Source organism: Stylophora pistillata, chromosome 12, assembly GCF_964205215.1.
Source record: "Stylophora pistillata chromosome 12, jaStyPist1.2, whole genome shotgun sequence".
In the NCBI taxonomy this organism is placed as follows: domain Eukaryota; kingdom Metazoa; phylum Cnidaria; class Anthozoa; order Scleractinia; family Pocilloporidae; genus Stylophora; species Stylophora pistillata.
Genome location: NC_142530.1, coordinates 27321720 through 27343403, shown reverse-complemented (window position 1 = coordinate 27343403; position 21684 = coordinate 27321720). Strand labels below are relative to the sequence as shown.

At 39.5% G+C, this 21684-nt stretch overlaps 2 protein-coding genes across 3 annotated transcripts in view; one reads left to right on the top strand and one right to left on the bottom strand.

Moving 5' to 3' along the window:
* Positions 1–6688, top strand: part of LOC111340931 (putative protein disulfide-isomerase A4) — an 18671-nt gene extending 11983 nt beyond the window's left edge. For both annotated transcript variants that reach the window (XM_022947859.2, XM_088741003.1), the window contains 11 exons: positions 57–138; positions 703–715; positions 1138–1206; positions 1490–1626; positions 2115–2182; positions 2376–2457; positions 2797–2809; positions 3194–3262; positions 4959–5107; positions 5256–5363; positions 5547–6688. In XM_022947859.2, the coding sequence (XP_022803594.2) occupies positions 57–138; positions 703–715; positions 1138–1206; positions 1490–1626; positions 2115–2182; positions 2376–2457; positions 2797–2809; positions 3194–3262; positions 4959–5107; positions 5256–5363; positions 5547–5734 (978 nt within the window). In that variant the 3' untranslated portion in view covers positions 5735–6688. The remainder of the gene's footprint in view (positions 1–56; positions 139–702; positions 716–1137; positions 1207–1489; positions 1627–2114; positions 2183–2375; positions 2458–2796; positions 2810–3193; positions 3263–4958; positions 5108–5255; positions 5364–5546) is intronic.
* Positions 6681–21684, bottom strand: LOC111340938 (kinesin-like protein KIF28). The gene is made up of 26 exons (XM_022947867.2): positions 21382–21684; positions 19996–20190; positions 19238–19370; positions 18875–18954; positions 18195–18418; positions 17752–17859; positions 17176–17270; positions 16392–16427; positions 16203–16273; positions 15898–15958; positions 14770–15092; positions 14139–14241; positions 13990–14053; positions 13370–13507; positions 12581–12732; positions 12040–12125; positions 11668–11730; positions 11282–11500; positions 10449–10511; positions 10254–10334; positions 9782–9847; positions 9135–9257; positions 8438–8578; positions 8224–8307; positions 7797–7853; positions 6681–7369 (listed from the first exon to the last, which is right to left on the bottom strand). The coding sequence occupies exons 1-26, from the start codon at positions 21433–21435 to the stop codon at positions 7232–7234; spliced, it is 2958 nt and encodes a 985-aa protein (XP_022803602.2). The 5' UTR covers positions 21436–21684; the 3' UTR covers positions 6681–7231.

Genomic DNA, 21684 nt, shown 5'->3' with positions numbered 1-21684 from the left:
GTGGTTTTCCTTTTTTTGTGTTCGCAAATTCTCATTTCCACAATTTTGCTTGTCAGGTCCCTGGCGCCCTGGGTGCGGTGGATTGCACCGTGAATGGTGATCTTTGTACTGAACAGGAAGTCAAGCGTTATCCCACACGTGAGTGCTTTTACTTCCGTTCATGCTCACTTCTGTCCAGTGACACGCGTCTTTGAAACGGTGTTACAGTTTTCTTATTTTTACACGCACGAACGAACGAACGAAGTGACCGTGAGGTCACCGGCCAAAAACATTTTTTCAGGACTACTTTCACCCAGACAATTGCGCTAGACAATCCATTGTTACTTTGAATCGCTTGCTGTAGTAAACAAATTTATCTCTATTGCTCGGTGTAAGAAATGTAACACACAAAAGGTTTTCTTGATCACATCAAAGACGATTTTTCTTGTTGAATTGACCACTTTCAAAAATGGCTGCCGGATTAATATTCTTTTGTTTAAATTGAAATTAGCCTTTCTGGCCTCGCTTGAGATAATGTATTCTTTTGAATTTTGTACTAGAGAACGAGGCCAGAAAGGCTAACTTAAATTTAAACAAAAGAATATTAATCCGGCAGCCATTTATGAAAGTGGTCTATAGCTACCGCAGTTTTGAAAGTTGATATTATGACAAATCCTAACTTTTAATTTTCTTATCTTTCCCAATGGAACTATCTTGGAACAGTTAAATACTACAAGTAAGTGTTACTATTTCGCAGACATCAGCACGTTTCATGCCTAACTTTGTTTTGTCGTGCAAAATTCAGTCGGTACTGATTTCAACATTTTTCATGTTCCGTGAACTGGTGATATGAAACCTTACTAGTCTTACATTTTCTGGGACTGTGTTTCATTTCTCTTTTGTACGTGGATGAATTAAGATGCAATCCAAGTGATTTAGGGAGGAACATAAATCATCGCTGCCTAGGTGAACCCTCGAGGTCGTATGTGTCAGAAATGGTCAACGTCGTTCTCAGGTCCTTCTTCTTCATGCCCCTCGTCTTTATGCCCCCAGGGGTGCGAGGTCGAGAAATCGTCAGAATATTCCACCTCATCGTAGAGTGATGATAAGAAAAACGACTGCCTCGAGTAACCTTCGATGATTTCATAATTCTTACAGAGATGGTGAATTTGCTTACAAGTACACCAAGAAAAGAACAGCAGAGGACATGCTAGCCTTCATGAAAGAGTACGTTATTATTACAATTTTATAAACGTATTAATGATGATCCTCGCAGTAAAGAGCACTATTTAAGCAATAGTGAAAATCAGTGCTAAAATTTAAATCATATAAATTTGTGCACTGCAGGTCATTGGCCAACTTATTTTTTCATAATTGATCAAATTGTGGTATTCAGGAGATCGCGAACCTTGGATTCACACGGGTGTGAAATTGTTCCTGACTTTGTTCTGTTTGGAGAATAAGTTAGGCCGTTCAAAAATTGTTCTAAGACTGCTCATCTCTTTCCCAGTCCCCAGAAACCTGCACCTCCTCCTCCGCCACCCGACTGGAGTAAGGAGCCTGGTAAAGTGCATTTCCTGACTAACGAGACTTGGGATTCATTCGTGGCGGAACATACCTCTGTGCTGGTCATGTTTTTTGCTCCTTGTATGTACAAACAGTTAATTTCTCATTTCAATTAATTGTTTACCCTTTTGTCTTTTGATACAGCGCTTTCATATAGACGTCTTAACCCAACGGTGGACGGTTAGTCGTTGTGAAATATCTCATTTACGTGTCACATGTAATTCATGTGTCACGTGTCAATAAAACAAACCTATTTATTGGTTTACTGGAAATTATGATCGAGGGTTAAAAGTAATGACGTCATTCACCAATTGTTGTCTTAGGTTCGTTACATTCGAAGGTCTGAGGTTCGATGCTTCGTGAAGAACTAATTTTTTTTCATTTTACTCTCGTGACAGAACAAATGACATTTTCTTTACTTGATCGCAACGTTGTCAGTTGGTTTTTTCGTGATACAGTCATAACAGGAAATGAAAAGGAAACTGGTTGAGATGCTTTTAATACGTTAGTTTATATATTATTTATTTAGTTACTTTTTCTATCCATTTTTTCTGTGTGTGTGTTTTTAGGGTGTGGTTACTGCAAATCTATGAAGCCAAACTTCTTCAAAGCTGCAGAGATTCTTAGTGAAAAACATGTAAGTCTCTCTTAACTTGTTCTGGGAATGTGTCACGAAATTTCGTTGTTCTTTGTAGGTTTATCATCTTGGCTTGCCTTTATGTTTTCATCTCCATTTTGCTTTTCCTTACTTATCGATTGTTATCGTATCAGGCGTGATCTCCTCAAAGGAATATGTGCGATCTACAGATAAACTATCTAATTTTCTTTAGCCGTCTGAAGCGTTAGCAGCTGTTGACTGCACACGATTCAAATCTATCTGCAAGCGGATTGGACTTAAAGGATATCCCACCGGTAAAACTTATCTCTTCTTTTGTTTCGTTTATTTTGACCTTGTTTCATGTTAAATAGTAGTACATTACGGCCAGAAACCTACAATATGGAATAATTTTTTTCTTCGACGAAAGCTGTAAAGCTTCTACAAAACTCCCACGACTTGGAAATTGGTCGAAGTGTGAGTTTTGCATGTCATGGCTTTCAAATTTCATTTAGCAGAACAACGAATCACTTCAATAAACCTCTGAGGACTTCTTGGTTGCTTTTACAGTGTTAAACCTTTAGCTGTAAATACCGTTATTGACCGCGTATTCATTTCAACTTTTCTCTCCATTTTCATTGACTGACCGGCAACAGTGAAATACTACAAGTAAGTATTAACGATTTATCATCTATAGCTCGCTAGTTCTTCATTTCAAACGGTTTGGTATTGTTCCTAAACAGTTTGTTTGCGCTGAATGCATGCGGCATCGTGTTTTCTCGCCGTAGGAGATTTTGAAAGCTTTATCCCATCTTAGTTCCATTAGCCTTATTCCCCCCTCCCCCCCATGCTTTTATGTCAAGAATTTTAGCGTCGCATCAAACAGGATCCTCCTCATGGTAAATTTTTGTTTTTTCTTAGCCAATGTCTGTATGTGCATACTCAGATTCAGGAGAAATTGATGCTTGTATCGCGTCGTAGTAAACAAAACTAAAGAAATGTTAGCGATATGTTTGTTTAAAGTACCTGATTTTCTTTCATTTTTCATTGTAGGAATGGTGAAATGGAAAAAGATTATGGTGGAGATAGATCAACTGAAGATATCGTTAACTTTGTGAAGAGGTAACTTCAATCATTCGTTAATTGACCATTGTCGCGCATGCACGCCAGTTCGCTCCCAGCGGCACTGTTGTTGAGAGGTGAATTGGAAGTTGTTGTTTTGAGACTTTTCTAGTTAAGCCTTTTGTTTTGTTAAGCCTTGCCTTTTGCGCCTACGTGTTGTTTTGGTAGATTTATATTTTTTTGGATCAGCTCGCGGATTTCCTTGTTACCGTGTTAGACATTTAGACAATTAGACAGTTTCACAGGTGGTCGTGTTTGCGTTGGTAAAGCTGACCTTGAGTTCTACCCACACTGAAGTTCCTGTTTATGTGCGCAATTCCTGTGCGCAGCTGTTAGCGTTTAATTGGTTTGCATGCGCGATTCCTGTGCGCAGCTGTTAACGTTCAATTGGTTTGAGTGCGCAATTCCTGTGCGCAGCTGTTGGCGTTCAATTGGTTTGCGTGCGCAATTCCTGTGCGCAGCTGTTAACGTTCAATTGGTTCCTTGGCACCCGTCAAAGTGCTTCAGTGAGGGCCACCCAGTTTCCCCCTTTTTGCAAAATAAACGGATACACCGTGGAAACTCTCACGGTCAGCTAACCCAAACATGTCTACGGTTTTCCTACTTAAAGCGTTGGTTCCTCGCGCAAGAGCATGATTTTTAGATGCACAGAGCATTAGATGCATAGAGCGTCGCTGTAGTAGCTCTCGAGAAGAGAATAAAAGAAGAAGAGTACAGAGTCTTGGTACCTCTCGTTAATTACCTGTGAGCCACGCCTTACAATTCGGCCGAGCGAGCTGTAAAACCGCCAACACTGTTAGTGTTTGGTTGGGGTTTCTCTATTATATGTGCCATGAAAAAGATCGGCTAAACCTCTTATACCTGTGAGCCACGCCTTACAATTTCCCCTTTCACTTTGGATTCGAGACGTTGATCATGACTAAAGATTGCCAATGAATATTCCAGCCACGTGCGATATACGAAATTCTTGAGTCTTAATCACAGACTCGACCGCATCAATGGTCTATGACCTACGCTTTGCATGCGTTAATGATGTTGTTCCTACTTTCGGACAGGTAATAAAGTTTGAAGAGTAAATTCTCAGCACCAGCTTAAATCTATGATAGTTAAAGCTCTCCTTTGGAAGCTTAATTGTTTTTATTCGTCGTCACATCAACGTCGGATACTGACTTTAGATACCATAGGGTTTTTTTTTTTTAGGTACTTCTTTTCATGATTTAACAGAAAATTACCGCGCTTTGTGCTAGTATGAGACTCTGGATTATAACATAACCAAAGTAAAGTGCGCGCTCTGATTGGTCAATTTAGCGTCCCCCATTTGCCCATGGGTGTACGCTGCTGACGTGAGCAAATGCAAAGACTATTTTTCCGCGCGCGCTTGTTTTTTTCTAGTCACGTAAGATTTGTTAATGTGTTACTACAATGTGTTAATGTTATGTTATAAAACAAATGGTAAACACCACAGCGTACACTATTGAGTTATGGATGCACTTGGGAGGTTTGCTAAGCACTCAAGAAGCTAGAGTCGCTCTCGGCTATCGCCTCCAGCGACTCTTTTCTTTCATGCTTAGCAACCTCCCGCGTGCATCCATAACTCAATAGTGTACGCTGTGGTGTTTACCATTTGTTAAATATGTGCAGTTTCCCTTTTGGCACTGATATCCAATAATTAAGCTGATCTTTCTCTTCTCTTTAGCATGAGTGGTTTGGACATTGCACCTGAAGAAGTGGAAGGAACTGAGACTGAAAAAGTAGAATCAGATGGATTGAAAATCTTAACTTCTGCAAACTTTGAATCCTTCTTGTCTGAGACAGAACACGTGTTGGTTATGTTCTTTGCCCCATGTAAGTGCCACGAAAAGTAAACTTCTATTACACAATGTTTATCGACTCTTGGTTTGAGTCGTAGAAGTTCCCTATAGTTTTGCTGATGTTCAGAATCAACATGTGTTGACTTAACAGTCCTTCGTGAATCGTCTTCTTATTCCTTCAGGGTGTGGTCATTGTCAGAATGCGAAACCCAAATTCCTGAAAGCTTCTAAAGCGTTTGCCGAGGAAGTTAATAAAGCTTTCACCGCGGTTGACTGCACTCAGGATAGCGGTACGTTTATCAAACTTAACTTTTGTTTCTGGAAGAGTGAGGTTTAAAATGAAAAAAAAAGATAAATGAATAGGATTAGGCTATCTCTGGATCCACTGCAATTATATTAGGTCCCCAGCCTTTAACCAAATGAGACTAGTAATGAGCTGTCACATAACCAACTTAAAACATTTTTTTAAACAGATTTGTGTGATAAACAAGGAGTGAACGGCTATCCAACCATCAAGTACTACAGATATGGTGCTTTTGTTGTTGAATACGACGGCGAAAGAACTGCGGCAGACTTTTTGTCTTTCATGAAGTCGCCTCCCAACCCCCTCCCTCCTGATCAACCAGACAGCAAACCGGATGACAAGCGAGACGAACTTTAACGTCATGTTTTGTATTTCAAAGTTATCTTTTAAATTATCCTTCCAAATTCGACAATGGCCAAATGATTCCGATACTTTTACGAAGAACTCCGTAGAATTTATTAGATGCACCCGACGTTACAAACGTCTCGTCAGACAAATTTACGACCACGTCCGCAGCAAACTCCAACCGCAAATTTACCCCTGATTTCGCTCACTTTTCTGCCTATACGCAAACAAATCAACAGGAAAGTAAAAGAAAGTTTATTTCAATCTTTCACGCCTCGAACGTAAGTATTTTCACATTGTTTTTGTTGAAAAACAGACGTTCAATGCTCATTTCTTTCCGCTCATTGTAGGCGTAGGCGTGGTTGTAAGTTTTAATTATCAGATCAGTAACTTTCCATCACTTCATAGGTTAACATTGAATCTATTTTTTTTTATCAAAAATTTTAAAATCGTTTAGGGTACATTTCGAGTTGACTGGCCGCTAATTCATCTCACGACAGTGGGTGACAGTTTCTTTTTTTTTTTTTTTTTTTTTTTTTTTTTTTTTTCTATAAAAAGGAATCACCCTCAGCTTGTTTCTTTCTGGAAAACATTGTTTGATTTATTTATAAACGAAATTGCACTTCTTTAGCCTGTTATGACGTAAATTTGACACATTCTGCCCAACTGATCTGCTTCAGCAGTCAAAATTTCCGAGAAGACTCTCGAAGAAGCGTTAGCTTAAACCAGTTACAAATCATTGCAAAGAAATCAGTGATTAATATTGAAATAAACCTGAAAACTTCCTACTTACAAGTCACGGACTGTTGGGTAACACTCTTTGTGACATTACAAACAAAGGTGTAAAGCCAAACAAAAGGAGTGTTTTAAAAAGTATTTTTTGTTCAGATATTTTTCTCCGCAAAAATGCTGGTATCGTTTTATCAACAGATAACAGATCCAAATAAAGACAAGAACATTATACAAGTTGTCGTAAGCTTTATTTAACATGTATAAATAAACCCAGTCCAGTTCTGCCTCTCTCTGATTGTCATCCAGTATCGAAAGGAGGCGCCCTGAATATTATCGCCATGTTAACGGTTACAAAAATAACATACAGCAAAAGAAAAAAAATCCTTATTAAGGTCTGAGTGCGCCCGTAAATGATGGTGCGGTGAACTTTTAAAATTTACATTTCGTGCACAGGATATCGTCGCTATGTACATTGAGGAAATTACTGACCAGCTTCGAAAAGACCAGAATCATTTCATTATACATTAAACTATTTAAATGACAGTTAAGGAAATAAAGTTGCTGGTTTGTCGTGGTATGGTCAAGAATGACGTGCAGAAGCCACCTAAGAGATGAGAAAACAAATGTCGCACAGAAATCAACACCAAACGATTGAAAAGTATTTGTTTTCGTGTAGGATAACACAAGGCCGTACGCACGAATCTCTTACAAGTCCACGTAAGTTTCCTCAAGTGTTGTGTAAACAGTAAATGGCTGATTGGTTTGAATAAAACCAGGTTACAAGACAGCGCATGCGCTACTCTCGTTCCTTCTCTCCGCAGGAGCTGTAGCCGTTGATGCAGGAGCGTGGGCATGGGGGGCAGTCGTCTGAGAGTTCGCATTCATTTCTCCAATAATGGCCCGCAGTTCAGATATCTGGAAACAAACGATTGAATTCGAAAATTAACATCTGCCACACACTTTGAGCTAAGAAAATGAGTGTCCAGAGAGACAGCAGTCCCTAGCCAGCCCCGATTTCGCGGTCAGATTCTCCACAAACCCCTGAGCTTCAAGGACATTAGCGTTAGGCCCTATGCCAGGTTTATATTTGACAAACGTCTTTTTTACTGTTAGGATGAGCTATATCGATAGCGTCCAGGGTCGAACATTCGCCATCTTGACAGGTAACAATTATAATGGACTGTTACACTTTAAGGGGTAGGGAGGGGAGTAATTGTCATTGACCAACAGAAGGGTAATATATTTTTTAAACTTCAAAGAGAATATACAAGGCCATGTGAGAGTGAACTATGATACATTAAATAAAAATGTTTTACATCATCAACATAGACACTGTTCATACCGGTATTTCACTCTTGCCTTCGGACTGCTTCTTATCACAGAGCTGGCGAAGATGATTCTGAAAGACAACACAACCAAAGTTAATTATAATTATTTAGGGAGCATTATCACAATTCGTCTAAAGGCTCAATACGTTCTTCTAAGCAGATAGCGTAGCCTGACAACCTGCTTCAGAAAATGAGTGCGATATTCTGCAAATAATACTACCATGAACTTTGAAATTTTAAGAGCTTTTCCGCTGTTTTAAGACTTCCCTCAGAATCTCTCCCGTGCCAATCATCATGGTTTTTGCGATGTTGCGATATTATTGATCGTGTGGATAACATACATTGGAAGAGAAAACGAGAAACTCTCTCGGAGAAAAATGTAGGGAAACGTTCGGGATGGTTTTACTTCCCAATATACTGATACATGATTCATCACCTTACCATTTTATCTTGGAGTCGTTTGTTCTGCTTCTTTAATGTTGCATTGTCTGCCATTCCTTTTACTACGGCAGGAGTGAGAGACACCTACAGAGGAGCATTTCAAAGTTAAAATCAACTTTGCAGACAACATAGTTCACAGGACATGATCCCTGTTTGCGTCTGTTATGAAATCAGCCTTAAATGCTTTTTATGGTTGCATTGAGTTGATACTCACGTTTTTCTTTAGTGTTTCTGCTCTCATAATTGCCTTAGTATCTTTTCCTTTCTTGGCAGTTTTGTTAACTGGTCTCTTGTCGACAGCTTGCTTACCCCAGAGTTGTATAATGACGTCTTTGTTTTTCAAAAACTGGATCAACTGAAAAAGAATAATTAGAAGTGTTGAGACTACTTTAATTTCACTATCCAACCAACGAAATGATAGTGACCAATAAAAAGGGTTTGAGTGGTACGGAAGGGGTGATGAGTATGGAGCTACACTGCGCGCGCTACGCGCTACGCGCTCCGCTATTACTTCCTCGCACTTTCCGTCATTAGAAAATTATGGCTGTGGTTCTCAGGCTTACATGAACATCACACATATAGCAAGCCATTTTGGTCAACCAGTCCCGGGAGTTTTGGAATAATAGCAGTCTACCGCAAATGGATCACATTCATCCCTTGCCCAAGCCCGGTAATTTTAATTTCTCCCTCTACGGTAGGGATTACACCTTTGTGTGTAACCTAGTTTCAGTATTTCTTGTAGCACAGTTTATTATACTGTACAAGGTGGCTCTAACTTTTAAGTCTGTGAATGGAACCTCAAATGAACTTGCAAAGCAGCAGTGACTTTGAAATGTTACCCGTCAAACTGTTTGATTCTCAAGTTCAAAGGTGGGATTGAAAGGTTGGAAACTTCTGAAACGTTTAGTTACCTTCGGTGGAACCCTTTCAAAAGTGAAAGTTCTTTCGTAGTTAAATTCGGGATTCCTTGTTCCAGATATTACTTCAGTCTTAAGATCCGCTTCAAGGTACATGGAATATTTACAGTACACGTCCTGGTTTAGGAAAAAGAGACCAGTTTTGATATCGTAAAATGAAAGCTGTCATTAATAATGGTGAAATACAAAAAAACACCGAAGTGTTATTTATTTTCTCGCGATAACTTCCGCGGATGTGGATCGCGGCATTTCGGCTGTATATTTCTTGTCTTCTTCAAATGATGAGGTCGACTGGTTAAGCTTTTGAATCACATTGTGAAAAATAAGCTCCCAGTGATATTGACCTTTGTCGAATCTTAGTGGTACCAAAGAAAGAGGGTACCCGATCCGAAGATTCACCAAACACAGCCGTGGAATTCCATCCAATCACAGCTGAGCACAATAGTATATAGGTGACGCATACTCAATCGACCACACCGCGTGAAGAAGACTAGCAGCATGCCTTCGAAACGTCGCTATCCACGTCCGAAGTGACCGCATCGTGAGAAAAACGATTATACTTTCCTTTTGAGTGTTGTTCACCACGATGATAAACCACAACCTACTTTACGATATAAAGACAAGCAATATTTGGATCTTACCGTGTAGCGCTTTGGAATTCCCTTTGCACTCTGCACTCGTACCACAAACACAAGCTTTCTACCTTCCTGTAGAAAGGAAACATATACGGTTAAATTTCAAATTTTCTCAGGTGTTCGCACCAAGATTTTAAGTACAAATCCGCCTTAGATATCCTCTTCTCTTACAAGTGTCGTCTATTCATTGTTAACGATAAAAGATTGGACGTGAGAAAAACAGAAAAGGCTAAGAAATACACCGAGGCGGAAGAAAGATGGTTAAGAATTAGGACTTACTTTAAAAATTTTGTCTGAATTTTCTTCAGAGACTCGCATTCTCTGATGTGGTTCTTCGCAGTTGTAGTTAAGTTTCTTTTTGTCACACGCTTCTCTCACTGTATGTTGCTTGACAAGCGCGGCGCGCGACGAGACCAGGCAACGGCTATGAAAGAGATTATCTATGACGCAGCTTATTTAAGAATTCAGAAAGATTTACCAGTTGACTAGGATCGTCAATAAATATATCATCTTCTTCTGTGATTTCTTTTCCATTTTCATTTAAAGGAACAACTTCTACCTACGTGAAAAGACACCGCTAAGTTAGAGGTTGAAGACGCCATACTCCGGCGCCATGTTGAAGGCAAAAAGATCAGGTTGCAACCGCGGAATAGGAAGAGGGTACAGTACTTACATTAAGATAGCCGAGTTCTTTTCCTTTGTAATCAGTGATACTCAGCTGTTCTCTCATATCAAGCTGAAAGGGAAACAAAAAGAAATCAAGACATGTTTACCCTGTAACGTGTGGAGGCGCGGTGGCCTCATAGTTTGTGCGCTCGACTCCGGATCGAGTGGTCCGGGTTCGTGCCCCGGCCGGGACATTGTGTTGTGTTCTTAGGCAACACACTTTACTCTCACAGTGCCTCTCTTCACCCAGGTGTATAAATGGGTACCGGCAATTTAATGCTGGCAGGTAACCCTGCGATGGACTAGCATCCCATCCTGGGGGGAGTAGAAATACTCCTAGTCGCTTCATGCTACAGAAACCGGAGTTAAGCACCGGCCTAATGGGCCACTAGGCTCGTAAACAGACTTTACTACCTTACTTACCTTGTAACGGAAAAAACAGACACTTGGAAAACACGAAAGGCTTCGGGCAATGTTAAAGATTGGTTTTAAGTGACTTGAGCGACCAGTTCACGGTATTCAGTAATCTAAACAACGATATAAAAATCTTCTTTTTCTGGTTTAAGACTCTAAGTAAAATTGCACGACTTGAGTCCCAGCTGCGCACCATGTCCTCGTTCATTGCCGATTCGGTCACTTTATCAACTTTGATGTGATTCAGTTAAGTTGTTACAGAACTAGGTGGAAGGATGAAAACAAGCAAGGTATGATACTCAAAAGTAGTCTTTGATTTAGGCGTAACGGCTACAGAAAAAGAAAAACGCCTTTAAAAAAAAACAAACAAATAAACAAAAGGGAAAATAAAAAAGATCATTACAGTGACAATGAGGGCATGGTTACCACATAACCCAGACTCTGCATAGGAACAGCCACACAGCCAATCAGACTCTCAATATCCGGACTTTCAGTAAAAGGGTCTTTACTGTCATCGAGCTGCCAGTCATCGCCGTCTTCGAAATTCTCGTACATTTCGTCCATGACGTATTTTCTGTTGATAAACTTAGATTTTGGCCAAAGGTATTCTACGCCAGTTTGTAAGTCCCGCATGACCACGTATGGCTAGAGCAACCGAGAACAACAAAAAGAAACATCACTCGTTGTGACTTCCTTACTGCTTAATGTTACTTTAAGACGAATGTTGCCTTATGTTGTCTCGTAAAGCGGACGACATTTACAGCGTCACACTGTTATTAATAAACTGACATAATAGCACAAAGAAAATGTACCTCTGGTCTTCCCTCGGGAAGTCCTCGAGCTTTAGCAGAAACAACTGAGACTTCAAACGAAACCTGGAATATGAGAGAGAAAGAGATCAGACACATTGTGATTTCCAACAGTTTTTACGGAAAACTTTAGCTACATGGTCTACGTGCATCGTAAGATCATGATATAGAATCTTTTTCAGTACCTAATTCATTATTTATTTATCTAACAATTTGCCAAAGGCAGGTAAATTTACAAAAGGACAAGATTGTTCTCTACTTGGTAAATTCCCTTACCCTATCCCCTAAAAGTAGACAAATTGAAACCCAACCCACTTACAAGCCCTCATGCCAAAAAAAAAAAACAAAAACAAAAACCAGTTGGTCAACATGTACCTTCTTATCCAACTCTTGACTGATGGCATTTGCTTCATTTACCATCGGCATCAGATCTGCCAAATCTTCCCGTAACAACATTGCCTCTGAATATATGAAAATAACAGGGAATGAATTCCTAAAACTGGACACGTTTTCTTAGATCCACAGTGAACAGCCAACTAAATGGCTGATGGACGACTGGCTGACTTACTAAATTCCTAACATGATACAGCCGGAAAGACGAAAAGAAAGACAGATTGGACGACCGACCGACCGACTGACTGATAAACTGACTGATTTACAGACTACCAAACGGACTGACTGAATGAAGAAGTAGCTGACCACCTGACCGACTGACTTACTGACCGAGTAATTAACTAACCAATGAACCACTGAGTCAACTGGCCGACTATACCCTACCGAATGACTGACTGACCGACCGACTGACATGACTCGCGCTCACTGATCAACTGACGTTATAGTTCAATGTCAGCTGAGATGGACTGACTAATTTATTCAACGACATATCAACAGCTACCCAACGGAATATCTGTTTCACCTTTTGACTCCTGATCATCAACGTCAAGTCCGGCGTTCTTAGCGATTTCCTCCTGCGCCATTTCATACGTTATGTCCGCCTGCTTCAAAGTCGACGACTGTGCCTCAGCAGGATGATGGAAGACATAAAGGTGACTCGTACCAAACATAACTCTACAGACGCACACAATAAAACACATGTAAGAGACTGAGAGGAATCAAAGTCAGAGTCTTGGGGTTCCACGCCTACCCGACACCTAGAGCGTTGGCTCGACTTGCGTGTAGGAGCGCGCAAGTTGTGCTCCCTCCAGCGCTCTCAATACAAGAAGGATTGAAACTATTTCAAAGCATCGTCTTCATTATCGAGTGCTAAACTTTCCTGTGCATTTCGCGAATAGGTCCCGCAGGAGCATGTCAACTATTTGATTCCAATCAAAGAACAGTAGGAGACCGGAAGTAACCGAGGCTAGTGGAAAGCGGCCAATTAAAACAAAGCTCAACTCAAGAACAAACAAGTTTCTTGGAGTGCAGGAAAACGCGAGGTTTCTATTACAGTGAAGCAAAATAAATGCAGTCCTAGTTCAGTCCCCATTCTTATCAAAAATTGCCACAGTTAGATAAATGTCAATACCTGTGCAACTGCGCAGCTACCCCTCCCCTAACCCAACATTAACCCTCGATTCTTTTCAGATGACTTTTAGGGGAGCTAGTTAGGTTAGGGGGTTAGGAGAGGGGTAGGTGCGTAGTTGCTCAGAGACAAGCGTTGATCCCCGCAGCTCGTATTACGATCTCAAATTCTGCAAACAGATACCTGTCCAGATGATGAAGTTCTTCTTCTTCGTCATCATCAACCGGTTCTCCATTGACGAGGACTTTAGCTTCTCCAAAGGTTTTGATGATGATCTTTTTAGAACCTTCATTTTTTATTTCACAGTGCTGTGTCAGGATACTAGACAAAAGAAAATAAACATGACAGAGATGAAAAAGAGGTAAAAACAAGGTAATTACATGATGAGAAACCATCAAGAGAGAAATATGAAGTGTACACTTTCATTTCGGGAAAATTCAAGATGCGGTAAACAGCACAGGAGAAGCGCATTTCCTTGAAGCAGGTAAATTTCTCTTTATCTTTAACGGTCAGTAACGGAGAGCTTCAAATTGATTGGTTTGACGCATTTTGAACAAAATTTGTTCTCATAAAAAGTACTCCATAGTAGTTCTCAAGAAAAATAAGAGTTAAAGATATTGAAGATTTGTCTCCCGTTAGGATTCTCACCCCGCTAAACTATAATTTCACGAACGGTTCTTCCACCAACTGAGCTATTGAGAACTCCTTGGGGAGGAGGGGAGGGGAGACAGAGAAAAAAATAATATGGCTTGGTTGTCGAGTAAAGATAAGATGGTATCCGTCATTTTTTTAAGACAACTTACTTCAATCCATGAAGAACAATGTCTGCTGGAGGATCAGCCTTTTTGTTGCCGACTGTGACGACTCCTAGAATTTGAAAGGTTAAATAAATTGAGATCACAGTCCGCAGAAAGTTGCCATAACCTTTCTTTTACGATAATCATTAGTTTACCTGATTTAATCATGTGCACAATCATTCCCGTCAGCTGGGGATCTGGGTTCAAGTTCCACAGATGAGGAGTTGACTGACGTTCTTTCTTTTCAGCTTCTTTATCCTGGTGGGAAACATGTAAAACACGCATGAAACACAAGTCAGACATAACAGAAACTATCGCAAAAAGAAAAAATTAAAACAATATAATACTAAGAGGTATCATGAAGCTTATAGAGTACTTTTTACAATAATAATACCGTTGTAAAACCAAAACTAAGTACTGTACTAAACTGCGAGTCAAAACAGAGGAAAATATAGAAAGAGCCAAATAATATCACAGTGAAAAACAAAGCAAGCTTTCCCAAGAGCGAGAAAACACGCCAGTTAGTTACGATTGGTCTTTTACTCTACATCTCTGTGAATGGTTGAGGAGGTGCCAATCACATAGTTTACTGAGTGAAGCGACTGCAATCTCAGAACAGGGAAATGAAATCACGCTCATCTTATACACTCGTACCAGTTGGGTTCTTTCTATTGACCGTTGTACAGTAATACCTTTAGGTTTGGTTTCATAACTCTGGATCAAAAATACCCTCTTACGTCTTCACCAAGGCACTGTGTCAAGAAGCCAGCCACGAAGGCCCTTTACCTTGATATCCTTTTTGTTTTCAGCAACTCTATCATCCCAACTCTTATTCATGTCCTGTGTTTCCTGTTCTGTTTGTGCCATAGATGCTTTTATTTCTTCTTCAATCTGTTTCCTGAGTTCCGCCATTTCCTCTTCAGACAATCCTTCCTTGTCACCATCATCGTCATCGTCATCGTCGGCGGATATCTTCACAGATTCTCCTGCTTGAGCCTTCTTTAACATTTCCACGAGTTTTTCATTTTCTTCTTTCAACTCCCTGATCAGTTTCTCTGTGGGATCCTCGTTGACTTTAGCTGATGTCTTGATCTGTTTAGCACGGTCAGCTGTCAAGGAATTACGGTCGTGGTGAATTTTAAAACATTCCGCAATTATGTTCTATCCAAGCACTCAGACATCTCTTTCGCTCTAACGACGGGCCAACGCTCGAAACTCTTTACGGTGGCTAATTTACTTTATCAACTCAGTTGATGAAACCCAAGTTACCTTGCTGCTCCAACCGGCGCAGCACCACAGTTTCTTTAGAAACTTACCCCCTTTATACCCATAACAAACGGAGTTTGAGGTCCGTACTGTAAGTTACAGACCGAGTTTTCCCCCTCTTTGGTCTCTTTGCACTTGGGCCATAAATCCGAGCGGGAAAAAAGAGATTCCATAACTGACGGTACACACCGCGACAACGAGGCTAGTCAGATATTTATTAAAACTCTGGGTTCCAATATAAGGGGACTGAGTTCAAAAATCAGGTGACTGGGTTCAAAAATAAGGGGAGAATTTTATTTCGAACAACTTCCAAATTTAGTGGGCCGTACAGTAAAATAAGGCCCGCGAAATTTACCAATCATATTGCACCTACTGACAAAGAGGTAGAACTAAAACAATTAATGTTATAGGAAATTATTTTCTTTGCTTTGTATAATTTTCAAAATGCTAATGAAATTATTTTGCTCTTACATCCCAGTCAATGGCTGGGTAATTACACAACAAGTCTGCTGATGTCTTGAAATATGTTATTCAAGAAAGGCTTTTCCAATGATGTTTTTTTTGGCAAGATGTTGCAGCTAGAAACTAGTTTCTAGGTCTAAATAATCTCTCAAGAAGAAAGGCATAAGAAGACAGCATAAAACTCACCATATCTTAGGGTTGAGAGAGTTTCATCATAGTTTATGTCTGCAGGACTGATGGCAGCAATCTGGTTTGATGAAATGTAAGATTTATTTAGGAAAAAACATACACTGAATCCATACCTGAAACTTGAAAGCCCACCACAAAACTGCCCATATTGAAAATTATCATAAACCCAAGAAACTGAAGAGAAAGTGACATGTTAAGATATGAAAGTGATTTCAACCATTATCCACTTATAATCTGACTTTTAAACAAGCCAGGATATTTATAAGCATACAAGTTTGAAAATGGAATAGTTCATTCCTTACCATCATAGTTTTACTGTTGCCACCAAGAGCATTTTTCAAAAGTTTGGTCAACACTGAATCTCTGAATGGAACTGTAAAATCAAAATCAAATACTTGTATTAGTCTCCAAACAAGTAAAATTCTTGCTAACAATAGAAATGTATGATGATTTCTGGAGAGAACTACTTATCAAAATTATCATAGCGTTACCTCTGACATTTTTCCCATTGGCCTTGTCCACAAGAGCTAAAATTTAATCAACAAGTTACAAGTGAGTATTAATCATTACCATAGTCAAAAATTAATATAAGTCATTTCTTTGTCTCACCACAAAGGATCAGAACAATTGCTCCTCTGACAATTTCCCTACTATTGGTAACTAATTTCACTCGAATACAAAAAAAATTTAAACAATCATTTTGTATGTGGAGTCTGGCAGTGCATGTGACATCCCTTCTGGTTTGAAAAAACAATGACTTGTAACAATAAAACTTCCTGGTACACTCCAAAATTTCAATATGCTGCTTATGCCACACCCATATCCCCCCTTTCAAAATTAATTTTTTTAATTTATTAGATTCGCTGACAGGCAGGGACACCGCAACAGCTTGCGCCAATTACTGCAGGCCCAGTAAACCCACCCATCCCACCCCAGGGGAGGACATCCATCACAGTAATCTCGTGCGTGGAAAATTAACGTCTCCTAACCCTAACCCTGCAGGAGACGGGGCCTACGGTTTATTCGTCCTTATCCGAGAAGACTAGAATATCTATCCATTTCTTGATATTATAGAAAGGTAGCAAATTCTCCTCGGTTATTTTAAGACCCTGAGTGTGTTGGTCTGGCCGGGGCTTGAACCCTCGACCTCCCGCACAACAGTCCGGCCCTCTACCAATTGAGCTAACCAGGAGGCGGTTCACTCAATTGGTAGAGCTAACCAATTGAGCTAACCCCCAATTTGCATCAGCTTTTAGGTTAAAGTTCAACACTGACCTGCGATAACATTTCCTAGACTGGACAATGACTGGTTAATGGCAGCTCCTTCTTTCAGTCTGTCTCCTGTGGCTCCAGTAGAGTCTGCTCTCTCACTATTGACAGCAAGATAATTTTGAATTTATAATTACTCACAGATAACATGATCATTAGTGCAAAAACATCTGATAGTCAACTCTTTTAGATTCAGAGGAGTATGATTTTTTATCCTCAGAGTATCAGGATTATTGAGGTAAAGGACCAGATCACATCTTTGAAAGTTGATACCACCTTCAATCTCCAGTATTTCCTTGCATGAAATTAGGGATTTTGGAGGAATTATGATTCATCAAGTGGACTTTTCTTTCCTTACATTTGTTTAAGCTTATTTTGTTTACATTGTCAGCTTATTTCTTTTAAGAAAGTGTAACTTAGTTAAAGCACTGCTGTAAAAACTACTAATTATTCTATTTTGGCTGAAGAAATCTGTCAGCAGATGGGAGCTGGCAAGACTGATAATTAAGGTTGTAGCTTTTGATTTGCATACCCCATGCACATGTGCCAGTAAAAGAGTTTCAAAGACCAAAAACCACTGACCTTCCAGCCAAGTCAACAAGGTTGATAAGAGATGTTTTGGCTGTCTCCTCACCAGCTTCGTTCTTTTTCTTCTGCACAAATTTCACACCAACTATAGTGTGTGCACGGCTGAAAAATACACAAGTTCATGCAGAACTAAATCAATTCAAATCATGACTGAAAATCTGTGAACCATAAAGAAAAAGTCCTGGGCTATTTGTCTTGTGAGTACTAAAAGAATTCTTCATCTAAGCAAGAAATGATGTTTGTATTAAAAATATTTCCAGTTTTCATAAAAAATATTTTGTCACTTTTAAAATCAAAGTATGACAAAGAGAGGAATGAGGCCAGTCAAATGATAATTTTTTGGCAGGATGATGGGGATTTTGAACAGTAAAAGCCTTCCATGAAAGGAATTTTCAAAATTCCTCCCAACAACAGATATTTCAACTACCATTACATACCTGCTTGTTGCATTCATGTTAGTAGCTGCTACAGTCCTGTTTTTTGTTCCCTCCTCCATGCGCATTTCAATCTCTTTATACTCACTCACAGGTACAGTCTTAAGTCCATCAGCATAGAATCCTTTTGAGGGATGTTGCCGCACCCGCAGGCCTCCCTTATTTTTGGAAGGGTTCAAAAGGTCACGCACCTTCTCATTGTAGATTTCAAGCATACTGAAAAACACCTGCAATTAAACATCAAATGTTGCTAACATTTTACTCCTGACGAGTTTGTCCATCTCTTATTTGTTTCCTTTACATCATATGTCACAAGTTTCTGAGATCATAAGTCATGACACGATACCCATCTAGGCCTGCTGCCACAAATTTACAGGGATTATTTTTGACAAATTGATCCTGCTGTAGGCATCTCGAAGGACAACACTTAAATGTGGTCTGCAAAAAAAGTCAGCTGTAGTATCTTATGGGGGGGTTAGCACACATGTACATATTAAATGGCTGCCTGATTGATGTCAAAGTACCATTCTGTGGTCTCTTTACTACAGCTGGTGCAGCAAAACTGGTTTTAATAACTAAAATGGCAGTTAGTTTTAGTTATTCCTTTAAATTCAGGTATGCTTCAAATTGAATGAAGTACTTTACGAGCCAAGATCATAAGAAGTTAAACAGATTGCTAGTACCTCATATTGAGCCTGATCTCCTCCTTGCTTTTTCTCATCAATTCCTTTGAAAATCTCCTCACAAAAGATTGGCACAATGCCTGTAATCAAACATAGAACAATTGTTTTAGAATCACTCACTTACTAGGGCAATATAATTTCCTTACTAAAGTGACCTGACTAGTGCACTCGACAAGCAGCCATTGTTCAGGATTCTACCCATCACAAGACCTAATATTTGGGATGATTGAATGCATTGAGTTAGGAGAACAGTAAAAAATCAAAACTAGTGAATAAAATATATGCTGTAACCTTGAGTCAACAACACCAAAAAAGTAAAAAATACACAAAACAAGAGCATGTGAGAAATTGGACTGATGTTACCTTTGTTTGTACCATATCCAACAATTGACCAAGATTTTCCTGAACCAGTCTGTCCATAAGCAAAGAGTGACGTGTTGAATCCTTCCCAAGCATTTGTAAGAACTCCTTTACCGAGATCATTATACACCTTCATCTGTCAAATCAATTTAAAAATATCTTAGTCAAAAGAGGTGTAAAAGGTCTGATCTTGTTTGGTACCCTTTTTCCTTCATTTTGTCTACCCCACCTCCTCTTTGACAAAATGTTATCACAAATTCTGTTTCTGTCTGATATTTTACAGTGTCTGCTTCCTGTCCTTCTCACACATCCCTTCTTTTTTTCTTTACAGAAGAGAAAGAAGGAAAAAGGATCAGACTATGAGTGATGCCTTTTCTACAAAGGTTAGAGAGTAAGGAAATGAAGATTTCAGCAACAAGGCCTTCCAAATCCACATCAAAAGCACACCTATATCCACTCCAAGAAATGCATAAAGAAGGGATGTGGTCACATGATTTCCTGCCATAAGTCTGTCGTTGTCCCATGAGGAAATGTAAAGTGAAAGAAGTAGTGTAACAGGCACATGCGTGGGGTCAAGGGAGCTGACGCTCCCATAACTTGCAGAAGGGCTCAGATTTCAGAAGGTCATGATTTGCACCCATTCACAGCCTCCTGATGAGAGAAAAGCACCTGGCCTCCACTCTTAACAGACTCAAGACAACTGCCCTATTAGACTTCTCAGAAGATCACAACTCTAACAAAATGATTGTTATCTGAAGTACCTGATCAGCATAATTTGGATTGGCAGGTCCCAAGTAACCATTAGGTTTCTCTTCAAATCCATCATGAGACCAATAACTGTAGTCAAAGGTGAACTTTTTAGGTTCTTCTCCAGGTTCTTCTGGATTTTTCAAGTACGTCGATTGACCTTTCATTTCAACTATCAAAGTTGCATTTCGGGCCTTTTCACGTTTATTGTGGGAAATGTTAAGGAAATCTCTAGCTCCAGCTTGAGAAAAGCTGTTAGAATGCAAATCTGTTGCTTATCACTGGCAGACTGTGAATAAAAGTACAGACGACGTTTTAACAGAGGTTCAAGGTGTTTTAATGATCTCCTTCGAATGGATAATGAACCCTAGTGGACAGCCTGTTGACTTTAATTTATTTATCTTGAGAAGTTTGCTTTAAAATCAATTTTCTCTCGTCCATTAGTTAAACTGTAACTGGACGGTGATTAAAACACTATAATTAATAGGAATGGAAGTGTAGTGCTTCTGAGATTTTCTCCGCCTTCGTCCAGTTACAAATCTATTGAAGTCGTGACCTTGGTTCAGATTTCTCACCTCCAACGTCACACAAGATACATACACACACCTACATACATACATACATACATACATGCATACATACATACATAGATGGTTTATTTGTTAAAGCAGGTCATGAATAAAAGGCAGCATAAAAGCTGATGTGGACCTGCTATGCTTATAGTAAGCTGTAACCTTGCATTACCAGCTGTTTTTTTAACGTTTTTTTACTGATGTGGACCTGCTCTACTTATAGTAAGTTGTACCTTGCATTACCAGCTGTTTTTTAAACGTTTTTTTACAGATGTGGACCCGCTATACTAATAGTAAGCTGTATCTTGCATTACCAGCTGTTTTTTAAACGTTTTTTTTACTGATGTGGACCCGCTTTACTCATAGTAAGCTGTACCTTGCATTACCAGCTGTTTTTTTAACGTTAGTCGTACTGTTCTTCAAACTTCACGTCATGGTGACTTCTATACATAAGATGCAGTCTTAATCGAAATCGTTTAGAAAGTTTTGGTACACCGTGAGACGGATCGATCGATATCATTTCTGCCCAACCACTGCGTGCACAAAAAGAAAAACAAAGCCTGCCCATTGTGCAAACATCTAGAAGTGAAAGTTATAACGTTATGAAATAATATAAAGATAACGCTCCCAATGGGAGAGGAAACAGTGGTCTGGAGTACCATGAGAAAACTCATACGGCCAATATAATAATCTGATTTGGGACGTAAAACTACTCGAAAGGTAAACCACTAGCATGCGTTGACAAGTCCCACAACTAAACTCACACAAACCTAATTGCACTGGCTGCGTATTTAGACTAACTGGATAATAATGGCGTAAAAAGGATATAAAAGGCCTCACTCTAACGGCCACCTTAACGTTTTCTGCTTCTCCGTCTGACATTTTCGTTTTAACAACCAAGGGTTACGTCTTTACGTCAAATGAAGAATCAAAGACTACCGAAGTCTTTCCACGATCTAAATTGATCAGATGTACCTTGTCACGCAGATGAATTTTATCGAAGTTCAGAACGTAGGAAATAAATTTTGGGTAATTTTATGCGTCCATTAAGGGATAGCGATCAATGTTCTTCATAGGTTTTGCTCTGTTGTCATGTTGATCGGCCGATTGTAAACTTTACAGTAATAATAT

What these genes read in the sequence shown, in the direction of transcription:
- LOC111340938 (XM_022947867.2), bottom strand. Translation starts at nt 21,435, where the DNA reads ATGTCAGACGGAGAAGCAGAAAACGTTAAGGTGGCCGTTAGAGTGAGG. An exon ending in TCTCTCAACCCTAAGATATG is followed by an intron (nt 15,093 to 15,897) that starts GTGAGTTTTATG and finishes ATTCCTTGACAG; the next exon opens with CTGACCGTGCTAAACAGATC. An exon ending in AACGACTCCAAGATAAAATG is followed by an intron (nt 7,854 to 8,223) that starts GTAAGGTGATGA and finishes GTTGTCTTTCAG; the next exon opens with AATCATCTTCGCCAGCTCTG.